The sequence below is a fragment of the Bombyx mori genome, chromosome 5 (genome assembly GCF_030269925.1).
Source record: "Bombyx mori chromosome 5, ASM3026992v2".
In the NCBI taxonomy this organism is placed as follows: Eukaryota; Metazoa; Arthropoda; class Insecta; order Lepidoptera; family Bombycidae; genus Bombyx; species Bombyx mori.
In genome coordinates, this window is record NC_085111.1 from 1,488,059 (window position 1) to 1,510,361 (window position 22,303).

Genomic DNA, 22,303 nt, shown 5'->3' on the forward strand with positions numbered 1-22,303 from the left:
TCTTTTTTTAGTATAGCAATTGGGTTCGTACGATGACATTGTTGCCAGTGTCTAATTTACAAAAAGATTCTTGAAATAGTTCTAATGGAAACAGGAGTGAAATGAAAAGAGGTTGATTTATTTGAAAATAAGATCTATTACCATGAAATTGAATGAAACGAGACGAAATGATGTGAGATTAAATAAAGTCTTAGTAAGTGATGGGAATATACTAGGACGTGAGTGTGCTTAGTTAGTTAGTTTTTAACTTCTCATACAAATCTGAGTTAACTTTTACGCAATAGAGAAGTTAAAAAACTGCACTAAGCACACAGGGCTTCAACTTTTTTAGAGGAAGCCGAGAAGCCTAATCCAGGTGCTTTGTTTTCTATTCCCACACTTGTGCATTTTCACAGATCCTACATAGTAAATAAGTTGCCACATTACGTTTCAACATAAAGAAACAAAAAATTAACAAAAAAAACAAATCACAAACTTCTCACCTTACCGCCACAAAGTCAACATGCGTAATTAGTATAAATTTTGCACATAATATATTGTATTCATAGGAGTATCAAAATACTATTTACCGTATTAATGGCAGATTTCTATTTAATGTATTTTTTAACGGTCATCCATTGGCGGCGGTAACCCCTCGTCATCATGTGAGCTGTATGCTCGCCGTGTCTATAAAGACAGACAAAAAAAAATACAAAATATAAACTGATATTTTTTCCTGGCGACAAAAAAATACACGAACAATAAGTGTATATGAGTCGACTATTATCAAAGCCGGCAATGTGACTTTTGAACAATTATTGGTAAATCAGAAAAACAAATTATTAACTTTGTATTCCATTGGCAGTCACAAAACTCTTCTGAACGTTATCTTAGATAAATAACAGGTTAAGTATTAACCTTTATTTAATGCAGGTTTTGAACCGTATTCTTTGAAGGAGACGATTATATTCAAATCAATCTGTATTGACATATCAATAACATTTTTTTGTCCAAATGCACAGATTGCCACCTTTGATAATAGACGACTCATATATTGTATTCTCTATACAGAATTGTTGCCAGATATATCAACGTAAGCACATGTACTATGAGGCAAGGTAAATATCGCTATTACCTATAACTACAAACATTATTCTAAAACAACATATACAATTACAAAACCGCATTTATGTAATTTGTCTTTTACAATAATACATTACGCGAATGATAAAACACAATTGAATGAACATTACGGCTTGTGGTTTCGAATAAAATTGGTTTGACCAACATTGCGTTGTGTCATTATGGGTATTAATAAATTAACTACCCAATAGTAAATACGGCTTAACGTTAGAGGAATAATTTCGGCAACGATTTCAGCAATTAATCACACCAATCGCAAATCGAGCGCCCCGCGATCCTGTAACGGCCTGGCCACGGGGATCGGCGGTGCGAACAGCGAAGCGGTGGACGAGGCGACCATTCGCGCAGCACCGTTTGCAGGCCACGGGTACTCACGTTTGCCGCCGCGACTAGTAAGGAAGTCCGACAGCGAAATGTCTATATCGAAATTATCTCGATATTGCTTACAAATTAATAGCTTTTTGGTTCAGGACCTATTATTTGGAAAATATTGTGAAGTACATGATTTGAATAAGAATCGGAGTATACCTTTTTTTTTTTTTTTATAAAGATGGAGAATTCCACAAGAAGTACGAGAAATACTTTGGGTGGCTAGACTTCCAAATAGCTGGTCTAGCTAGTATTTCAGCTAATTTTTTTTTATTGCTTAGATGGGTGGACGAGCTCACAGCCCACCTTGTGTTAAGTGGTTACTGGAGCCCATAGACATCCACAACGTAAATGCGCCACCCACCTTGAGATATAAGTTCTAAGGTCTCAAGTATAGTTATAATGGCTGCCTCACCCTTCAAGCCGCAACGCATTACTACTTCACGGCAGAAATAGTCAGGGTGGTAGTACCCACCCGTGTGGACTCACAAGAGGTCCTACCACCAGTAATTACGCAAATTATAATTTTGAGGATTTCATTTTTATTACACGATGTTATTCCTTCACCGTGGAAATCAATCGTGAACATTTGTTGAGTACATATTTCATTACAAAAATTGGTACCCGCCTGATATTCGAACACCGGTGCATCGCTCAACACGATTGCACCGGACGTCCGTTAGGCCACGACGACTTTAAAAATAAAAAATAAAAAATAAATAAAAAATATAAAAATTTCGGCGTTAATTTTTCGCGGCGAAAACAACTAAACTCATTTACTATTCGCCGCGACTACCGCTCGACTCCGTGGCTCGCGCCGTCCGTATTCATGCATTTGTTTTGCTCGCCCGCCGCATCGCGCGATTCGCTCGGTACATTTCGCCGGTCGCTTCGCCGGTCGCCGGTGCGCGTGGCTTGTTAGGTACATTTCTATGCGCTTGTTTTAGTCGCTAGACGCTTCGCCGTTCGCACCGCGCGAATATTCGTATCGGCGAATGTCCCGTGGCCAGGCTGTAACTCATCAACAGATCCTGCTCATCACTACATAGTATAAAACAAAGTCGCTTTATCTGTCCCTATATCCATATGAATGCTTAAATCTTTAAAACTACGCAACGGATTTTGATGCGGTTTTTCTTATTAGATAGAGTGATTGAAGAGGAAGGTTTATATGTATAATAACATCCATTACATAGTGGAGAAATCAATAATAAATAACAGTTTCCGAAGCAAAGCGAGGGCGGGTTGCTAGTCTTCACTAATAAACAAAAAGACTCAATGACCCTGTTTTTTTCTTTCATTTTGTACCACTTTGTAGTTTCATTCGGCAGTGACTATTAAAACTACAGTTCGTATACGTAAAGGGCTGTCCAATTTCGACTTTCTATCTATGTTTACTATGTAGTTTAACTATTTTTAAAATTAAACGGCACATCAACATCGCATGGCATATTCAAATTTATTGTCGGAGGCCAAGACCCGCTTCGGGGTCATAGTGTCAGTGCAGTAGTAGTAGTATTTTTTGCGGACCTTTTGGCGCCCCTTTGTAAGTAGCGCCCGAGGTATGATGCCCCTCTTGCCCCTCCCTCGCGATACTACTGCTTGAGACACAAAAAAAAAGGTACGATGCTCTGTTTACCCATGCGGCTTCACCAAGTAGCCCAAGGTGGCTATTATCATTTACCATTCTCTACAATTATCATACGCATCCTTGTGAGTATTATATTTAAAGAGTTGTCCTTTCCGCGCACGTCGTGATGTGGGTACGCGATAACGAGTCTATCGCGTTTCGTTCGTTATCACCTGTGTCATTGTGTTGTAGTTTGACGTGTGTTTACATACTGTACAATTATCTGCAATGTATTCCTTTATGATTAGATACCAGAAGAAATTGGGAACGTTTTCATAGAATCGTAACCTTGGCCTTCATTATTTTTTTGATTCCTAGCTAAGCTGATGGTCTTGAGAGACCATTTCAGCGTAGCCTTAACTAGTAGGTGAGCTCACGGGGCTCAAACCTGACGACGTTGCTAACACTAGCCCTAGCAAGAGCAGTGCTTCGGAAACGCGACCCACTGAGAAGATCCGGCGAGAAATTCAGTGGGCTGTGTCTGTGGGTTAATTTACTCGTCGAGCCCTTCGTCGCAAGCGACGGGTTCGAAGAGAACGATGACCGGTAATTATTTTATCTTAATACATGGATTAGGAAGAATTGTCGATTGTCAACCGCGTTAAGTAAGAAGTTCATCAGTTTGGCCGTATGATCGACCTTTGGTAGTAACTAATAATAAATAGACAAATTATGGCTACTATTCACGAAAACCGAAAAATAAAAACTATAAACGTCACGTATTCCCATCACCTATCAATCCTCCCGAGATCCGTAACACGGGAGAAAACCTTAACTCGGAAACATTTAATGTTTGACATTCATCGGATTTCTTCGGATATAGTTCAGTAAATCATTGCAAACACTATAAAATATATCATTTATTTACTAAAAGTATCTGCGTTTATCGTCGGCAGAGTCTTGATGCCGCATCTAGACACAATCTTAACTTGGAAATTCTTCAAATTAGCAAACAGTCTCTTCTGTATTTCCCTGATGCAAATTTTCAATACTTCGTAAGCTTCTGTTTGCGATAACGCTGCGGAAAAGATAAACGCTAGGATATCTAAGTGCGGCAAAATGAAAATTAAAAAGAAAAACATTCCGGTTTTGCTATCTTAATTGCATACTACTACAACAATGTTCTATTTACTGGTGGTAGGTCGTGTTGTGAGTCCGCACGGGTAGGTACCACCGCCCTGCCTATTTCTGCCGTGAAGCAGTACTGCGTTTCGATTTGAAGGGTGGGGCAGCCGTTGTAACTATACTGAGACCTTAGAACTCTTGTCTCCAGGTAGGTGGAGGCATTTACGTTTATGATGCCTACAGGCTCTGGTAACCATTTGACACCAGATGGGCTGTGTCCACCCAATATAGCAATAAATATACATTTTCTTCAAGCTTACTTGGTCTGTAGAGGTCATCCAGGATACCCAAGCTGATGATGCCTCCGAAGCCGTGGACAGCGTACGGCACTTTGACGCAAGAAGCCAAGAAGTCCAGGGCGTATAGTGCACTGCCTGTGTTCCTATCATAACCAGCTAATAGCATATTCACCATCGTAGGATTCTGTAATTAAAAGAATTTTTTTATTGGGTACACGTGTGGACGACCTCACAGCCCACCTAGTGGTTACCGGAGCCCATTGACATCTATAACATAAATGCCGCCACCCACCTTGAGATATGAGTTCTAAGTTCTAAACACTCAGTTTTTATAGTAAAACGGCTACCCCACCCTTCAAATCGAAACGCATTACTGCTTCACGGCAGAAATAGACAGGGCGGTGGTACCTACCCGTGCGGACTCACAACACGTCCTACCACCAGTAAATAGAACATTGTTGTAGTAGTACGCAATTAAGATAGACATCTATAACATAAATGCCGCCACCCACCTTGAGATATGAGTTCTAAGTTCTCAGTATCATCATCATCATCATTTCAGCCTATCGCCGTCCACTGCTGAACATAGGCCTCTCCAATAGATTTCCAGTGCGACCGGTTCATTGCCACCTGCATCTCAGTATAATTACAACCAATACTTAAAGCTTCGGAACCGTTGGAACAACTGCTTCGAACCTAAGCACTGCTTTGCGGTTGTATTAGAGTTAAAATGAATTGCTTAAATCTACCATTTAAGCAGTGTAGGGTCATTGCGAGCACTTGTTATCCACACGTGAAGCTACCAAATCGAGTATAAGACAGAGAAAGTATTAAGGAAAACGGTCTAGCTGAAGATTTTTGTAAATAAAAAAATCTCCTAAAAACTCGGTGTTTTTACCAAATCCGCGGTCTCTCAAGACTGTTTTCCATAAAATTCGTGTTTACGACTTTCTTCAGCGTATAATTAAAGTTGTTTAATTACTTTCATAATTAAAATGAATCTCGGATGGTATTAAACTTGTCGACTAGAGGAGATCACGTTAAAATTACTGAACCATGAATTTTATGTATCCGAATTAGGTTCGCATATCTCTCTTCATTACTGCTTGTTATGATCGTAGTGCACGTGGCCAAGTGATTCCGAAGCTGTCAAATCGCGAGGTCACTGGCCCGAGAAGTAACAGCAGATAAGATCATGACATGGGGGGAGGTAGTACAGACTGCCCAAGGCCGATGCAAATGGAAGAATTTGATTCGAGCCCTATACCCCAGCAGAGGTTAATAGCAAAGAAAGAATAAGATAATATGGACACAGAAGTTCACTCGATGCGTCGATTACTAATTAATTCCAGTGGTTGTGACGAATCAGGGCATCATACACTTTTGTCTTCAGCAGCGCTCGTCTCGGCAACGTTGCTATTGGAGGCAACATGGATATAATCTTCCCTGCGTATTGAATTCCATCCCCTTAGTCGTCAAGGGAAGAGTTCTCTTAGTCATCATAATCCAGCTACATTTTTGAAACTTCTTTTTTACAGCGATTTTACGGCGTTGTTGAAAGAACCATTATCCCAACAGACAATCACTCGGGAAGAATCATCGCCAATTTAGAAAGAGTGAACAGTCTTAACACCCCCTTGAAAGAATTAATCCACCTTGAGGAAGCCTACCTTCGCTGCGTCTTCTGGTGCGCAATCGCCACTAAAGAATTTTTTGGCCCCAACTTCGAATAATATCGGCTATCATGGTCCTCTTGCGAATCTCCTCGATCCTGATTCGATTTTTAGGGACACTTCGAGCATTTCACTCTCTATTACTCAATCGATTTCAATATTGTGGTAAAAGCCCGTCCAAAAAAGTGTTTAACTAACGACGACACAGTTCTTCCTTGAAAATCTTTTAAGCCGCTTTTTTACATCGGATTCGTTGTTAAGTAACATCATTCGCAATCTTATATACCTGACTAGCGACCCGCCCTCGCTTCGCTTCGGAAACATTAAAACACACATGAAAACAAAAAATAAATAAAAAATAAATAAATAAAGTAGCCTATGTTCACCAGGGACAATGTCGGCTTCTAATGGAAAAAGAATTTTTCAAATCGGTCCAGTAGTTTCGGAGCCTATTCGAAACAAACAAACAAACAAATCTTTCCTCTTTATAATATTATTGGTATAGATTTCTTACCAACTACCGTGAAATGCTTGAAAAATCGATCTAAATGTGGCAACAATACGTTTCTGTACACAGAGAGTTCATTTGTTAATCCATCCACAGATATTGCACGATGGAAGTGACTTTATACAATGGTAGAACACCAGCCAGATGGTCACATCTGGTTAAGGAAGCAGTTGGTAGCAATCTATACCATGCGGTCCATGCCACGAATGATCGAGCACTGTGGAGGAAAGTCGCATGTGGTCGCAATCCTCAGCAGTGAGGGAACGATGAAGAAGAAGATACGTATACATGGTTATAAATTTTTCGGATTTCATTTACTGGGGGCAGGATGTTGCAAAAACGAATAAGAACCTCAATGCTGCGAATTCTGCCGAGAAGCTGTCCAGCGTTTCGGCTTGAAGAGTGAGACAGCCGCATTAAAATACAATTAACGATTTTTCGTTGTGATGTATACGGACTGGAAGCTACTTAACACGAGATGAGCCGTTATTTCGTTTATCCATGATATGTAGTCCCATGGTAGCCAGAGTGTGAACACACTTTTGTCGTCGTCGTGGCCTAACGGATAAGACGTCCGGTCCATTCGTGTTGAGCGATGCACCGGTGTTCGAATCTCAGGCGGGTACCAATTTTTCTAATGAAATAAGTAGGTACTCAAGAAATGTTCACGATTGACTTCCACGGTGAAGGAATAACATCGTGTAATAAAAATTAAACCCGCAAAATTATAATTTGCGTAATTAGGACCTCTTGTGAGTCCGCACGGGTGGGTACCACTACCCTGCCTATTTCTGCCGTGAAGCAGTAATGCGTTTCGGTTTGAAGGGTTGGGATAGCCGTTGTAACTATACTTGAGGCCTTAGAACTTATATCTCAAGATTGGTGGCGCATTTACGTTGTGGATGTCTATGGGCTCCAGTAACCACTTAACACCAGATGGGCTGTGAGCTCGTCCACCCATCTAAGCAATAAAAAAAAACTAAGCCAATTAGCCGCCACTAAACAAATCCGTGTATTTAGGTTTCCAATCTGAACTAACGCCATTCTTCAAACTATCAGACAGGGTCCTCCTTGTGAAATGGACCACGGCAGGCGTATCCAACTCGTATCCGTTCTTCAGCTTGTACAACTGCAAGTTCTTGGTAATGTACTGCTGCAAATGTACCGCATCAGCGTGATCTCCTATAACTCCCATTACAAGACTATTCGAAATGTTGTGGAGCTTATCCTCGTCTGTAAGAAAGAGGAAGTAGTGGTTATCATCTTTCTGTAGGATTCTTAATAACAATGACCTCATTTTCATCATAAACTTAGCGATTCTGCGAAGTACGCATTAAGTTTCGCCTCGTGAAGATCTCACTTGACTGGGCTTTAGTCAGGCTACCTAACAGAAAAATCAAGTATGGCAACTGCGGTCTCCTCAAAATACTCTTACGACTTGCTCATTTTCAATCTGTAGTGGTCCATATTCAGACGAGGACCTTACATGGTTACATTTTCCAAGTCAGTAAACAGAAGGGTCATACACAAGTGTGCGACCTGAGCCTACTCGGCTACTGCTTCCCTACTATCAGTCCGTATGGTTGAATGTCCCCCTATATTCTTTCTCACTTTTTTTTTTATTGCTTAGATGATTGGACGAGCTCACAGCCCACCTGGTGTTAAGTGGTTACTGGAGCCCATAGACATCTACAACAGTATAGTTACAACGGTTGCCCCACCCTTCGAACCGAAACGCATTACTGCTTCACGGCGGAAATAGGCGGGGTGGTGGTACCTACCCGTGCGGACACCCAAGAGGTCCTACCACCAGTGAAATACCCTACTACCCTACCTCTGAATACCCTATACATACAGGGAGTATTAAAGCATTTCCGAACCACCCTGACAAGCCGTTAAATTTCTGACACGATAAGAATCAACAATGATTAAATATATTGGGTCTTTATCTACGAAATTGCCCGCCGACAAACTCTTCAATGGCATTTGGCATTATCTCTCGGGTATTGAATTGTTTCCCTGTGAAGAAGATATGCAAACTTTGGAAAAAGTAGAAGTCTGTCGGCGCAAGGTCTGTTGAGACCTGCAGTGGATGATTTCCTTAGTTTAACAAAACCCTAGCTATTATAGGTTAGAGACCGTCTATTGTGCCGCATGAGATCGATCTTTGTCGTGTAGGGCCAGAAAGGACGAGCGATTAACTAAGGCTAGCGGGAAATACACAAGCTTGTTCATCATTGTGTCCAGTTCCTCACAGTAAACATCCGCAGTAACGCTGGTGCCATTTGGCAAGAAGCTGAGATTAAATATACTGGCACTAGACAACCATTCAGTGACTCTTAACCTTTTGAGGGGTGAGTTTTCGTTTGAGGCATTGCCTAGGTGTTGAAACAGGTCTTAACCAACATGATAAGGTTAAACCACAAATGATATTCACAAATGCATTATCTCTGTTCGTGCATAATGAAACTGGCCTATAAATAGGCAACCTTGCGACAAAACCGCGATGCAGGAAAAGTAAACGCATTATTATCTCGACGCGAATCGTTATGAAAACACATATGTGTGTACGTCACGCAAATCTGACCTTGGCTTCATAGATCACGGGATCAGGTATGATATTTCGTTGTCACGATCGGTCAGTCACTTCGGTAGATTCGAATTTATTATCTCAATCCGCTTAGTAACTTGTGTCAGGTGATAGTGTCATCATATTCCACCAGCTAAAAAAGATAGCTGCGGCAAAGCAAGTTCTCGAGCTACGCAAAAGTAGAATAGTATTTTTGAAGATTCTTTTTTGATTTCATAGACGGGCGAGCTCATGACCCTCATTACGAGTACTGAGGTCCCCGCTGCATAAATCTGGTTAAATCGTTACCGGAAGCCATAGACATCAGGAACGTTAATGCCGCCATCCTCATTGAGACATGAGTTCTAAGGCCCAGTTCTAGTACAATAGCTTCCCCATCCTTCAAATCGGAACATATCACTCCTCCGTCGCCCAATAGGCAGGGGGGCAGTACCTTCCCATGCGGGCTCATAAGACGCCATACCACTAGTAAATTAGATAATGATTAGAATCAAATAAACCCTGATACATATTTTTAAATATAAATTCACAGAAGTGTCCATCGCTTTGTGGGCTCTCATCGACATAGTTGTCAAAATGAACCCAATTGACAATGTTATAAGACTGTTAGTTCTTAAACGAAATCGGTACAGACGGGGACTCACATTATTTTGTCCTCGCAAAGTTTATACTTAGCAAAAATACGATATTCAAATACGCCAACCAAACATACATACGCATATGTACTTAAAGCTTAGAACGTAACCTTGGCCCGGTTTCGCTCCAAAGCTAAAGCGTATTTCACCAAATACTTAGTATAAAGGCTTTAAGAGCCCGTGGTACCTTTGAAGTCATGTCAAATATACTTTAAGTAAATTATTAATTACTTTTTATGACCACAATTCTCAAATCAACAATGACTAGAGTTGTTCCTAATGTTAGTACTAGTACGCGCTGAACTTAAATGAGGTTTGGTTTATAGCACTGAAGCTAGTTGCGATGGATCTCGCAAGTACACTCAAGAGCAAAGCTTATTAAAAAACTTGAGCTGTTTCCATATTTATGAGCACTGCTCATAGATTCTGTATTCCAATTTTACAGTTCATATAATGCTAAATGGTAACAATAGCCGATGGTTGCCTTTTTTTTCCAACCTATTCGTCGATAGCCTAAGAAGCTATTCCAGCTACGCCCAGACGGGTAGGTGAGCTCACGGGCTGAACCTGAGAGAATTTGCTAACACTAGCCCTAGCAGAAGCAGTGCTTCGCAGAATCTACCAGCGGATCGGAATCGCGACCCACTGAGAAGATCCGGCGAGAAACTGGGCTGGTTAACATAAGAAACGCGCGATCAACACAAACATGAAGTCTTACTTACCGTCGCTCATGACGATAATACTCTGTATATTTGTCTGGTCTGCGGCTACCAACACGAAGTCCTGACACTGAATCCCGATGAGACATTGCAAATACAAAGAAGTTGAAGGATTCGTCATTTAGTATATAAAAAAATTAAATCATCCAAATTAAGAAAGAGAAATTAGCAAAATATTCGTGTATAGCATGTCAGATTGATTAGACATAGACAAACTGGTTGCTAATAAAACTTAAGAATAACACGCGTGGTCCATAGACTCTGAAAGAAAATTTTGGCGGTAAAGTTCGGTCTTTGTTGGCTCCAAGAAGATGGATTCAATTTTTAAACAAAAATATTATTTTACGCACACTACTTAATGAAATAAAGCATTTTTACACCAATTAAAATTGCAGCTGTTATTTTTTTATACTTTCCGTGTTGGATGATCAGTGATTTCTTATTTAGTAGGTACAAGTAAAGATGAGGAATAGTCTTCCGTAACTCTTTTAAATTTGTTTGACAATTTGTCATCCACACAATTAATCACAATTTAATCATTTACGTAATTATAGCACTCTCAAAAGATTATCTCGTATTTTTCATAAGAATCCCTGGGAGTCTCTCATGAGACGAGCGCTATATTGTTTCTCCTTATCTCGGCCACAATGGCTAATGGCATCATAGGCTTCGGGACGCAATCCTTATCTTGTGGATTTAATTCTTTCGTAAGGTTCCGTTGGGGATTATTCTTTGAATGAAGTTAATTATAGTCTCTTTTTATCAGCATTAATGTTAGTCAGCTCATTTTATAGACACCGCAATGTATATCAATCTTGAGGCTTGTATCCGAAATCCCTATTTTATTAGAATAAATACCGTTCGACTTTTAACTAGAACCCATGGTTGCTCAGCTACGGAGATGAGCAGGACGATGATAATAACGGCAGTAAGAAACTATCTAATCACTTGTTTTGGTAAAAAAAAATGAACTTGTTAAATGAAAATACCATAGTTTATTTCAGGGTTTTTTTTATTGCTTACACCTGGTGTTAAGTGGTTAAGTGTTAACTGGAGGTTAACTGGGTTAAGGTTAACTGGGAGTTAACTGGAGGAGGTTATGCATTGACATCTACAACGTAAATGCGTCACCCACTTTGAGATATAAGTTCTAAGGTCTCAGTATAGTTACAACGGCTGCCTCACCCTTCAAACCGAAACACATTACTGCTTCACGGCAGAAATAGGCAGGGCGGTGGTACCTACCCGTGCGGACTCTAGAGGTCCTATCACCAGTAGGGTCGCAGCAGTTTGATGAGAGAAGCCGAGGATCGTGCTCAATGGCGAGCCATTGGAGAGGCCTATGTCCACCAATCAATCGCTATGGGCTGATGATGTGATTTAATTATTTTATTTATCAATAATATTTACATTCGCATCTGTTTTTTACAGTTCCTGAAGATGTGAAGCCGTTGACTGGAAGAGTCATAAGTACGTCTTCTAGTGTTAAAAAGAGACAATGCCGGACACTCTGTCGCTGACGGCCGGTGTCAGCTTGGGTCTGCTGGCTGGTATCGTGTCGGGAGTTTGCTATTTATACGCCAACGGACTCGCTTGGTCTGGGTGAGTTATAAGATGTATAAGTTATTAGAGGCCCTACAATTCCCGTCAACTTTATGTTCGATTAAAGAAGTTTTTTTTTTATTGCTTAGATGGGTAGACGAGCTCACAGCCCACCTGGTGTTAAGTGGTTACTGGAGCCCATAGACATTTACAACGTAAATGCGCCACCCACCTTGAGATATAAGTTCTTAGATCTCAGTATAGTTACAACGGCTACCCCACCCTTCAAACCGAAACACATTACTGCTTCACGGCAGAAATAGGCGGGGTGGTGGTACCTACCCGTGCGGACTCACAAGAGGTCCTACCACCAATAATTACGCAAATTAATCGAAATCAATCGTGAACACTTGTTAAGTACGTATTTCATTAGAAAAATTGGTACCCGCCTGCCGGATTCGAATACCGCTGCATCGCTACATACGAATGCACCGGACGTCTTATCCTTTAGGCCACGACGACTTCAGAACACATTCACAACACACAACACGAAGTATCATTTCTGTTCTATGTTCCTAGATAAAAATTCAGAAAATGACTTTTTCTAACAAACTCGCTAATATTCCGCCGCTAATATTCTTCTTTTTCACTCATTTTGATAGTGTTCAATTGAAACGTTTACAATCAGTTATTTGTTAATTGAATCGCGTTAGATATAGAGTGTAAGGGGAGATCGGAATGCTACCTTCACCGGCCCTATTGTCAACCCCACCTGCACGCGCCGGATGGCGGCGGCGACCAACAGGTTGCCGTGGTGCTCCCTGCTAGAGAACGAACGGGGCAATGGCGACCGAGCAATGGCGGTATAACCATACACACCCGTCAGGACAACCTGTACGGAAGAGGCGTCAGAAACCTTGGGCATCAAATACCCCCTAAAATGCTGGTGCAGAAGGCAACGGGAAACCACTGCACTAATTTCCCACGAGAGTCATGAGCAGGTCGTATCCGACTGATGCATGACCACGACCACTCTGTCAAGAGTGTACGAATAGGAAGAAGAAGATATAGAGTGTAAAGTTTACACTCTATATCTAACGCGTACCTATATCTAACGTTTACACTGTAAACACAGATATTTAGAAATCGTATGTAGAAAGAGTTTTAAGATCTAACGCCGCCATGATGTTTGTTTTTTTTTATTAAGCCGCCATGATATGACCTGTACACATGGAGGTAATAAGCCTGTACATCAACCTGTAACGCCCTCTATTTTCGAGTAAATTCGATGAATCCATCAAAAGGAAGAGAAAGATTACGAAAAAAAAAAATAGTTTCAATATTATTTTCATGGAGGTTTGATTTGAACTTTTTGAAAACTTCAAAAGTTGGTAGATAAAGTGGTAGGTTTGATTTTGACACTAAAAGTTGGTAGATCTACCGAAAAGTTGGTAGAGTTGGCAACGCTGCAGCACAGCACGCGTATCATCGGTTCAGCCCATAGACCTATATAGTATACTTCAGTGGTTCAGCCTTCTTAATTAAAAAGTGCTACCAATATGAAGAAAATAATATTTAACTGCGCCATCTATTATTCTATTTTAGAACTACAGTTGCCTCTCAGCAACATGTTTTTGTTTACAATAATAGATGGCAGCTCTAAACTACACTAGTAGGTATTTAATCTTATGGTGCTTACCTACTTAAAGTTATGCTAAGAAAACTATATATTATAATAGTATGAGGGTATAATAAACTCTGTAACTTCACAAAATATTATTATGTCAAGTTCAAAATCCCCCGTCCCGAATTGAAAACATCTAATTTGAAATAATACAAAGTGCTTCACCACAAAATGATCTTATTCTATGCATTTTTTTGATATAAATCACGCTATACATATTACATTCTTCTTCTTCTCAGTCGTGTCACTCTTGACAGAGTGGTCGTGATCGTCATGTAGTGTTGGAAGGGGCAGACTTGATGTGTCTCACGATGTCGCGCCATCTCTCCCATATTACATACTACTACTTTATCGCACTCAAACTGTACAAACACTATGCAAAAAAGTGTAGACGTTTTAGTTCTCTTGCTACGTTTGATAACCTATTGTCATGTAAGTCAAAGATAAAAATCAAAAAAACGAATAAAACACTAAAAGTTTTCGACACATCCGTATCGTCTGTCACAACAAAGACAACACAAATAAATCTCCCATTCAACGACCGATTTTTTCTTCGTCTCCAATTCTGACATTTTTTCTCTTTTTCCTCTACCTATTCACTGATAGCCTAGAAGGCTATTCCAGCTATGAATGGGTAGGTGTGCTCACGGGGTCAACCTGAGAGAGCTTGCTGACCATAGCCCTAGCAAGAGCAGTGCTTCGCAGAATCTACTACCGGTGTGCGTAGTGTGAGTTTTTTAACGTTCTCGATAGCGTAAAAGTTAACGCAATTTTGTATGCAGTTGGAACAGCGCCCCTATCGGCAAACGTACGCAAACGATCCTATTCCGTACAAATATGAGTTAACTTTTACGCTATCGAGAACGTTAAAAAACTCGCACTAAGTACACGGATCGCGGAATCGCGACCCTCTTGTAAGATCCGGCGAGAAACTCAGTGGGTCACTCGTCGATACTGACAGGTAAGTAGTCCAAACGCAACTAGAAATCATGCTGTAACTATGTGATACTATTTGACTTCTAGTCTTCCATCCACCCAGATCTATCACGAGGGCCCAAAAAGAGATTACCAGGGTCGAAGTAACGAGCACATAGAATTTCAAAATATTAACAGGTCGAAAAAATATACGAAGATTTCTTCAGTAGATTGAATCTTCTATATAAATAAAAATGAATTGCTGTTCGTTAGTCTCGCTAAAACTCGAGAACGGCTGGACCGATTTGACTAATTTTGGTCTAATTATTTGTGAAAGGCCAGAGAAGGTTTAAAAGGTAGATAAATATGGAAATGCTCGGAATTAAATAAAAATAACAATTTTGTTTTCCCTTTGATGTGTCCCCCATCGGACGGATTCCTTTTGTTTGTTTTAAGTTTATTTTATACAAAAGTTTAGGTCTCTTATTTATCGATTGAGGCACTACGAAGTCTGCCGGGTCAGCTAGTCATGTTATAAAAATGAACATGATTGATGATATTGCAATAAGGTGCCTATGATAAATGCACATTATTCTGTTTAAATGTGTCTCTATTTCACGTGAAATTTTTTTATTCCCCTTGTAGCCAGCATACGGCCCATCTGATGGTAAGAGTCACCGTCGACTATGGAGCTAAACCGCTGCCTTAAAACGACAGAACATGAATACCTATCGGTACGAGAGTATCCGTGTTTGTGAGAAAAAGACAAACTTTCAATTATAAGTATTGTACGTAAGTCAAATTTAAATCAACGCATGACTACTTCGCGATAGAATTAAAGAAGATCGCTGTGCATACCCGTCCGAATTCGAAAAGAATTCCTACTATTAATAACTACGCAAATCTAAAAATGATGTGAAGTTCTACTTTTTTGAACTTCTTCTTTTAGTTGCGTGCTTGGGAACAAATAGATAACAGCGTCTTGGGCAACAAGTCATAGGCATCTGTGCAAAGTTGCGCTATAATAACACATAATTTACTTTATTGTTAAGCGTATTTATCAAGATTTGTGGCTACATTTGTTTTTTTTTCCTACCTATTCTAGAAACCTCGAGGGGTTATTCTAGATTCACCGAGCTAGTAGGTGAGCTCACGGAGCTCAAACCGGGAGTGTTGCTAACACTGGCCTTAGCACTGGCCTGGTTGTGTTTACGGGTTAATATACTCGTCGAGCCCTTCGTCGTAAGCGACGGCTTCGGCGAGGACGGTGACCGGTCCTTGAGGTTCCTAAGCAATGGATCGGGAGGATCCGTAATGACATGGGCTACATTTGTACAAGTATCTATATTTTGCGGCTAAATTTAAAAAAGACTGATTTTATGAAATGTTGTATTCATAATTTATTTTATTAAAATACGTCAAAGAAGGATAGCTTCGTAAGTGCGTGTATAAGTACACAGTACACAAGACTTTTGAACCAGTTTTTATTCATTTAGATTAAAGTGAATAGATACAATTTTTTATTTATTTTCAAATGCCTTTCGTTCCATGAACAGGCGTCTTTAGACTAACAATAGATAGAACGGATAGTGATGCGCCGCGGACCGTAACGGGGTGACCGGCGAATGTTTTATTTCGATTTTTTTAATTTGAACGCCGCACAGACTAATCTTCTAAAAACGTGGTGTACACTCCCTCATTTTGTAACAAAAATAAACACAGCTTTAACATTACAGTAATGTCTAAACAATTACAATAGTGATAAATTTGGTTTCGGGTAAATTTGGTTTTGGTTTTCGGGTGATAAATTTGTTCAAAAACAAAATTTTGAAGTATTTTTTTATGATTGAAGGATTACTGATGGCTTTTCCAGTTTCACCAGAACAGGTGGGCGAGCAAAGGCTCAGCCAGGAGAGATTTGAAGTCGTCGTGGCCTAAAGGATATATGAATGAGGCCCGGTGCATTCGTATCGAGCGATGCGGCTGTGCCGGTATTCAAATCCCGCAGGCAGCTACCAATTTTCCAGATGAAATACGTACTTAACAAAATCATTATACTTGTAACTATACTTGAGACCTTAGAACTTATATCTCAATGTGGTTGGCGCATTTATGTTGTACTTTTTTCCTCCATGTTGTAGATGTCTATGGGCTCCAGTAACCACTTAACACCAGATGGGCTGTGAGCTCGTCCACCCACCAAAGCAATAAAAAAAAATCAAACTCGCGAAACTATAATTTGCATAATTACTGGTAGGACGTCTTGTCAACCCGCACGGGTAGGTACTACCAATACTAATGGCAACAAGTCAACCTTAACTATGAAGAGATTTTTAGCTAATCTAAATAATAAACAGTATAAATATAGACGGTATAACTGGCTGGGTAACCTACCAGAAGAGGCTTCAGCAGCCTGGAGATCTAAATAATCTCCAAAAGGACTAGGGCAGAAGGCAAGGGGAAACCGCTACGACTAATCTTCCCAGGAAAGTAATTATGAAATACAAGCAATGAGTGTTTTACGGTTCACAAAGTCTTAGCTGCAAGTCCAACGATGTTATTTATGGCGGTATCGGAATCCTATTAACCGTTTTTCACGCTGCACCGGGCACCCCGCCATGTGCGCACCGTTATGACAATATGTCGTCACTTCCGGCTATCCGCCATGTGGGCAACCGATTATTTAGGAAGTTTTACCGACGATTATTAACGAGCTCACACACCAACTATAGAGACCCCACAGACATTTTTGTGTATAGGAGCAACTTTTTCATCCATAAAACTGGAATAACTGCGACTGAAATAGGCAGCACAGTTATGATAAGCACCAACCAGTAAATGTTATTCGAAATAGACCTTCAGGAAGAGAATCAGAATAGCATGTAACCGGACACAATGACATAAAATACATAAAGCTTTGGACAAATTTGCGCTAATGATGATAAAAAAAGTAAATAGCTTCAGCTCTTGGATAGCGACGCCAATAACGGTGTAAGCACTTGACAATATCTAAACACTCGCTAATTATTATGATATATCCACTTAAGCTAGCTTGCTATGCAAGACCTTTGAGATTAAATATAATGAAAACTTCAACGGAGAAGAGATCGATTTGCCACTAATCTAACCTCTTGTGAGTCCGCACGGGTAGGTACCACCGCCCTGCCTATTTCTGCCGTGAAGCAGTAATGCGTTTCGGTTTGAAGGGTGGGGCAGCCGTTGTGACTATACTGAGAACTTAGAACTATATCTCAAGGTGTGTGGCGCATTTACGTTGTAGATGTTTATGGGCTCCAGTAACCACTTAACATCAGGTGGGCTGTGAGCTCGTCCACACATCTAAGCAATAAAAAAAAAAAAAAAAATTAAAGTAAATTCGAATGTCGTCCGAAGTAAATTCGAATGAGTACGTATTTCATTAGAAAAATTGGTACCCGCCTGCGGGATTCGAACACCGGTGCATCGCTCAACACGAATGCACCGGACGTCTTATCCGTTAGGCCACGACGACTATGAAAAAATAATACCGTAACCACGAAAATTGTAAAATATTCGAATCAGAAATCGGAAAAGACAAAACTAACCCGAGATTAAGCCGTAAAATTTGTTTTAATCATAAATAATCATTGTATTTTATTCACCAATGATACTTGCTACACATTCAGTTTGCCATAAAACAAAAAAACCTTGAAATCATGATGTCCTTGTTCTTCTGATAGGCATAATTAATTATGCATTCTGAACCAATTGTTGCAGTCATTCAATTGAAATTGAGTTATGTTTTTATTGTACACAAAAAAGTACACAATATAAACAGGTAGGTACAAAAAGCGAGCTTAAACTCAGACGTGAGTTTTCTTGCAGCAAACTAAAATCAGAGGAACACTTCTTACCCACCTCCTGTAACTGTTTCTATTACAATTCTCAAAAGTTAGCCCTTAAAGGATAAAAGAAATGTATTTAGAAACTAGCTTAACTAACTTTACTGGAAAATATCAGCAGCCCGTAAAAGCCAAGACCGTATCTTCCTCAATAACTTGGAACCTGGTAGATCCATTAAGTATTCGTTAGATTCCCAAAATCAAATTGGTAAAAATCATGTTTTTCTGATGGTAGGACCTCTTGGGAGTCCGCACGGGTAGGTATCTCTGCCCCGCCTATTTCTGCCGTGAAGCAGTAATGCGTTTCGGTTTGAAGGGTGGGGCAGCCGTTGTAACTATACTGAGACCTTAGAACTTATATCTCAAGGTGGGTGGCGCATTTACGTTGTAGATGTCTATGGGCTCCAGGAACCACTTAACACCAGATGGGCTGTGACCTCGTCCACCCAGCTAAGCTATATTTTTTTTATTATTAAGAACCGAGTTAGAACAACATTCGGGAGTCACGATCACTGATCAGTTACGTCGCGGCAACGGAGGGGGTCAAACGTCGCAGCATTGCATAAAAATAATAATTTGAATTAATTATTAGTTCAATTATTGAGGCTGGTCGAAAACTTGGAATGAAACGTTTTGGTGAAGATTGAAAATAATAGTTTTTTTTTTAAATACAAACTATTAATGTATCGTGTTTGTTTGGGATTGTGTTGATTTTTGGATCTCGGTATGTACATTACGATTTTATATATTTATTTATGTAGTTTAATTTACCAAGCAGTAATATTCATGTAGATTTTATTAGCGATGGTATAGCGTGAGCTTAGAGCGATACTGAGTCTTACTTAATTCAACTCATACTTTATTAAATGTATTGATTTTCAAGTCGCAATTTTAATATTATAGTATATAGTGAAAATAGGAATTAATGGCATTTTAAACTTTAAAGAAGTAAATTCGATGCGATCTTCACCACATTAAATTAGTTTAGGGTCTTCACTGTAAAAAATAAAGTAATTCGAATATGCATTTAAACATAATAATAATATTAAATAAATTGTATTTTATTTTAATACTATGTACTTTTTGCCTAAAAAAGGTGGTAACCCTACGTGAGAGGCACAAAAAACTTATGTGGTATTGTCATTCAAATAGTCGCTTACTGTACAATAAATAGGCCTTCACTATTAAAGTACTTACATATCGAGTGATCCGACTATATGGTACTAAGTTTTCTTATAAGTACGTATTTTTATATATAAATAACTGGGAACAAATCACACACGGTCATCCGACTCCAAATTAGGATTCCCTGTGCTATGGGTACCAGAGACTGACGTATATACTGATATACGTTTAAACATATACATATATAGATAATAAACGCTCAGACAAAGAGAAAACAAACCTGTTCGTCACACGAATGTTTGCCCGATTTGGGAATCGAACCCACGATCCTCGGCGCAACAGTAAGAGGCGCTATCTGCTACACCAGTGGTAGTCAAACTTATTAGCCCAAGAGCCAAATATGCAAATTAAAATGATTTAATAAAATTTAGAGGCAAATCTGTGTGCGGAGCCGCACTTTTTTTTTTTTTTTTTTTTTTATTGCCCTTGTAGGCAGACGAACGTACGGCCCACCTGATGGTGAGTGGTTACCGTCGCCCATGGACTTCAGCAATGCCAGGGGCAGAGCCAAGCCGCTGCCTACCGCTTAATACTCTCCACAAGCCTCGTTTGAAGAAGGACATGTCATAGCGCTCGGGAAACACCGTGGAGGGGAGCTCATTCCATAGCCGGATGGTACGTGGCAAAAAAGATCTCTGGAAACGCACTGTGGATGACCGCAGTGGCTCCAGGTAGTATGGATGAACTCTACTCCGGTGGCGGGCGGTGCGATGGTAAAAACGAGATGCCGGTATCATCTCGAACAATTCCTCAGAGCACTCCCCATGGAACTTTGCCGACCTTCTGTGCTACACCACTGAGTCAGTCAAAAGTGTTATGTGTTTAATGTTGTTAGGACAAAACTGGGTTCCATACTCTCGATAGCTTTATTTAAGCAGATCAATAAACAGTATTCACTAAATGTCATTCTTGGCTCCTGCACCGTGTTTTAGTTTTTTGCCGCCATTTTTGGTTTCAACTTTTTTTCTTGAGGCGTCTACAAAAAGGAAATAAGAAAAGGAGGTCCTAATAGATACTACGCGTATATTCAAAAGAAACCCGCAAATGTCTCCGCTACCATGCGAAGGTAGATGACGTCAGTCATGATGCGATATACAATGAATTTCGTTAGACAGAACACCTAAACAGCAAATATGCAGTCTAAGTATAGCACTTAACACCAGGTGGGCTGTGAGCTCGTCCACCCGTCTAAGCAATAAAAAAAAAAACACTGAGCTATACAGTTAATTTACACATAATATCACTGAGCAATGCACGGAATGAATCACATCGGTAGATTTAGGAGGGAATATTTTATTTCAATAATAATTTTATCATTTAATTAAGTAGATACCCCAGCTACCTATTATTGACTGATAAAATAGAAGACTATACTATTACATCGATTGATATTGTTGATAGAATATGTAGCCAAAAGTTTCGCGTTGTATTAAGCTCCTAGTATTTATTGCCAGCGTTTGGTTCATCAAAAGGTAGTTAGTTATCAATGACAACTTGCTGAAATAGGTACCATAAAAAGGTATTTTGGGTAAAAAGCACTTCAATGTAATTTAATTAATAAAAAAAGAAGGTTTTTTTATGCTTTATCTGTATCTGACTCTTTCATATTAAAACATAACGATTTTTTTCATCGAATCTTTGTTGATTGCTGTGGATTATCATTTTTCAGTGATTTTCAATCAATTCGAGATTATCTAATTTAAAAATTCGCACGCATGTCAAGAGCTGGTGGCAATATCAGAATTTAATTACTTTTCTACTAATCTAGTAATTTGACCAGGGTAATACAGATTATAAAAGTAATGAATAAAAACAAAACAAAACTTTTAATAGGGCTGTCAATCAGATCCAAGAATAGTAGAGATTTAAATACCTTCGTGTTGTTTGTAATCCGCATGGAGTTAATTTTGTCCGTTTCTTTCAATTCAATGTCTATGGTTTTGCCTGAAGAAAAAAAAAACAGAAGTTTGTTTTTAATTACGGTCAATGTCAATCAACTGCAGAACTCGACTGTGGCTGTTCACGGTAACATAATAATAACGAACCAGCCCGGGCTAACGAGACAGAAGCCGTGTAATTTGCGTAATCGATACAGATACGGTTTCGTAAATTATTTAACTGGCAACCAACTGCATTTCGTTGTCGTTCTAATAAATGGACACATTAAGCTGCGAATATAACATTGCCACATTAAAAAAAGGTTCATACTTTTTCACATTCACATTTCTCCAATGATTTCTTGGAAGTGAAATGCTTGCTCTTACTTACATTCTTAGCACGCGCTACAAAATGTGTTCATAGATTTTGTTGAATTCAGGATCCCAGAGTTAAATTAACAATAAATGTAACATACACATGTGTATTGTTTGAATGTTTCATTATAGCAACGGCGATATTACACTTTAAGCCATATTACAACAGAAAGCGTGTAAGATTTGAAATACCAATCGGTATCTCGGAGTCGCCCTTTTTTTAAAGACAATCTC

At 39.6% G+C, this 22,303-nt stretch overlaps 2 protein-coding genes across 5 annotated transcripts in view; one reads left to right on the top strand and one right to left on the bottom strand.

Annotated features, from left to right (window-relative positions):
* Positions 1-22,303, top strand: part of LOC101745080 (uncharacterized) — a 114,572-nt gene that overhangs the window by 2,701 nt on the left and 89,568 nt on the right. For all 3 annotated transcript variants that reach the window (XM_012690409.3, XM_062668514.1, XM_062668515.1), the window contains exon 2: positions 12,042-12,212. In XM_012690409.3, the coding sequence (XP_012545863.2) occupies positions 12,109-12,212 (104 nt within the window). In that variant the 5' untranslated portion in view covers positions 12,042-12,108. The remainder of the gene's footprint in view (positions 1-12,041; positions 12,213-22,303) is intronic.
* On the bottom strand, positions 3,962-10,845 carry LOC101742539 (proteasome subunit beta type-2). Of its 2 annotated transcripts, XM_004926204.5 has the most exons (4): positions 10,614-10,845; positions 7,706-7,899; positions 4,507-4,669; positions 3,962-4,139 (listed from the first exon to the last, which is right to left on the bottom strand). In XM_004926204.5, exons 1-4 carry the CDS (start codon positions 10,729-10,731, stop codon positions 3,982-3,984), a joined length of 633 nt encoding a protein of 210 aa, XP_004926261.1. In that variant the 5' UTR covers positions 10,732-10,845; the 3' UTR covers positions 3,962-3,981. The 2 variants fall into 2 exon arrangements, with proteins under 2 accessions (XP_004926261.1, XP_062524515.1); XM_062668531.1 differs by lacking the exons at positions 3,962-4,139; positions 4,507-4,669 and adding an exon at positions 7,043-7,300 and having other exon boundaries at positions 10,614-10,835.

Excerpts from the sequence above, each read along its gene's own strand:
- LOC101742539 (XM_004926204.5), bottom strand. The coding sequence starts at position 10,731 with ATGACGAATCCTTCAACTTCTTTGTATTTGCAATGTCTCATCGGGATT. Across the intron at positions 7,900-10,613 it reads TATTATCGTCATGAGCGACG|ACGAGGATAAGCTCCACAAC; the intron begins GTAAGTAAGACT and ends TCTTTCTTACAG. Across the intron at positions 4,140-4,506 it reads GGATGACCTCTACAGACCAA|CGTTATCGCAAACAGAAGCT; the intron begins GTAAGCTTGAAG and ends TCTTTTCCGCAG.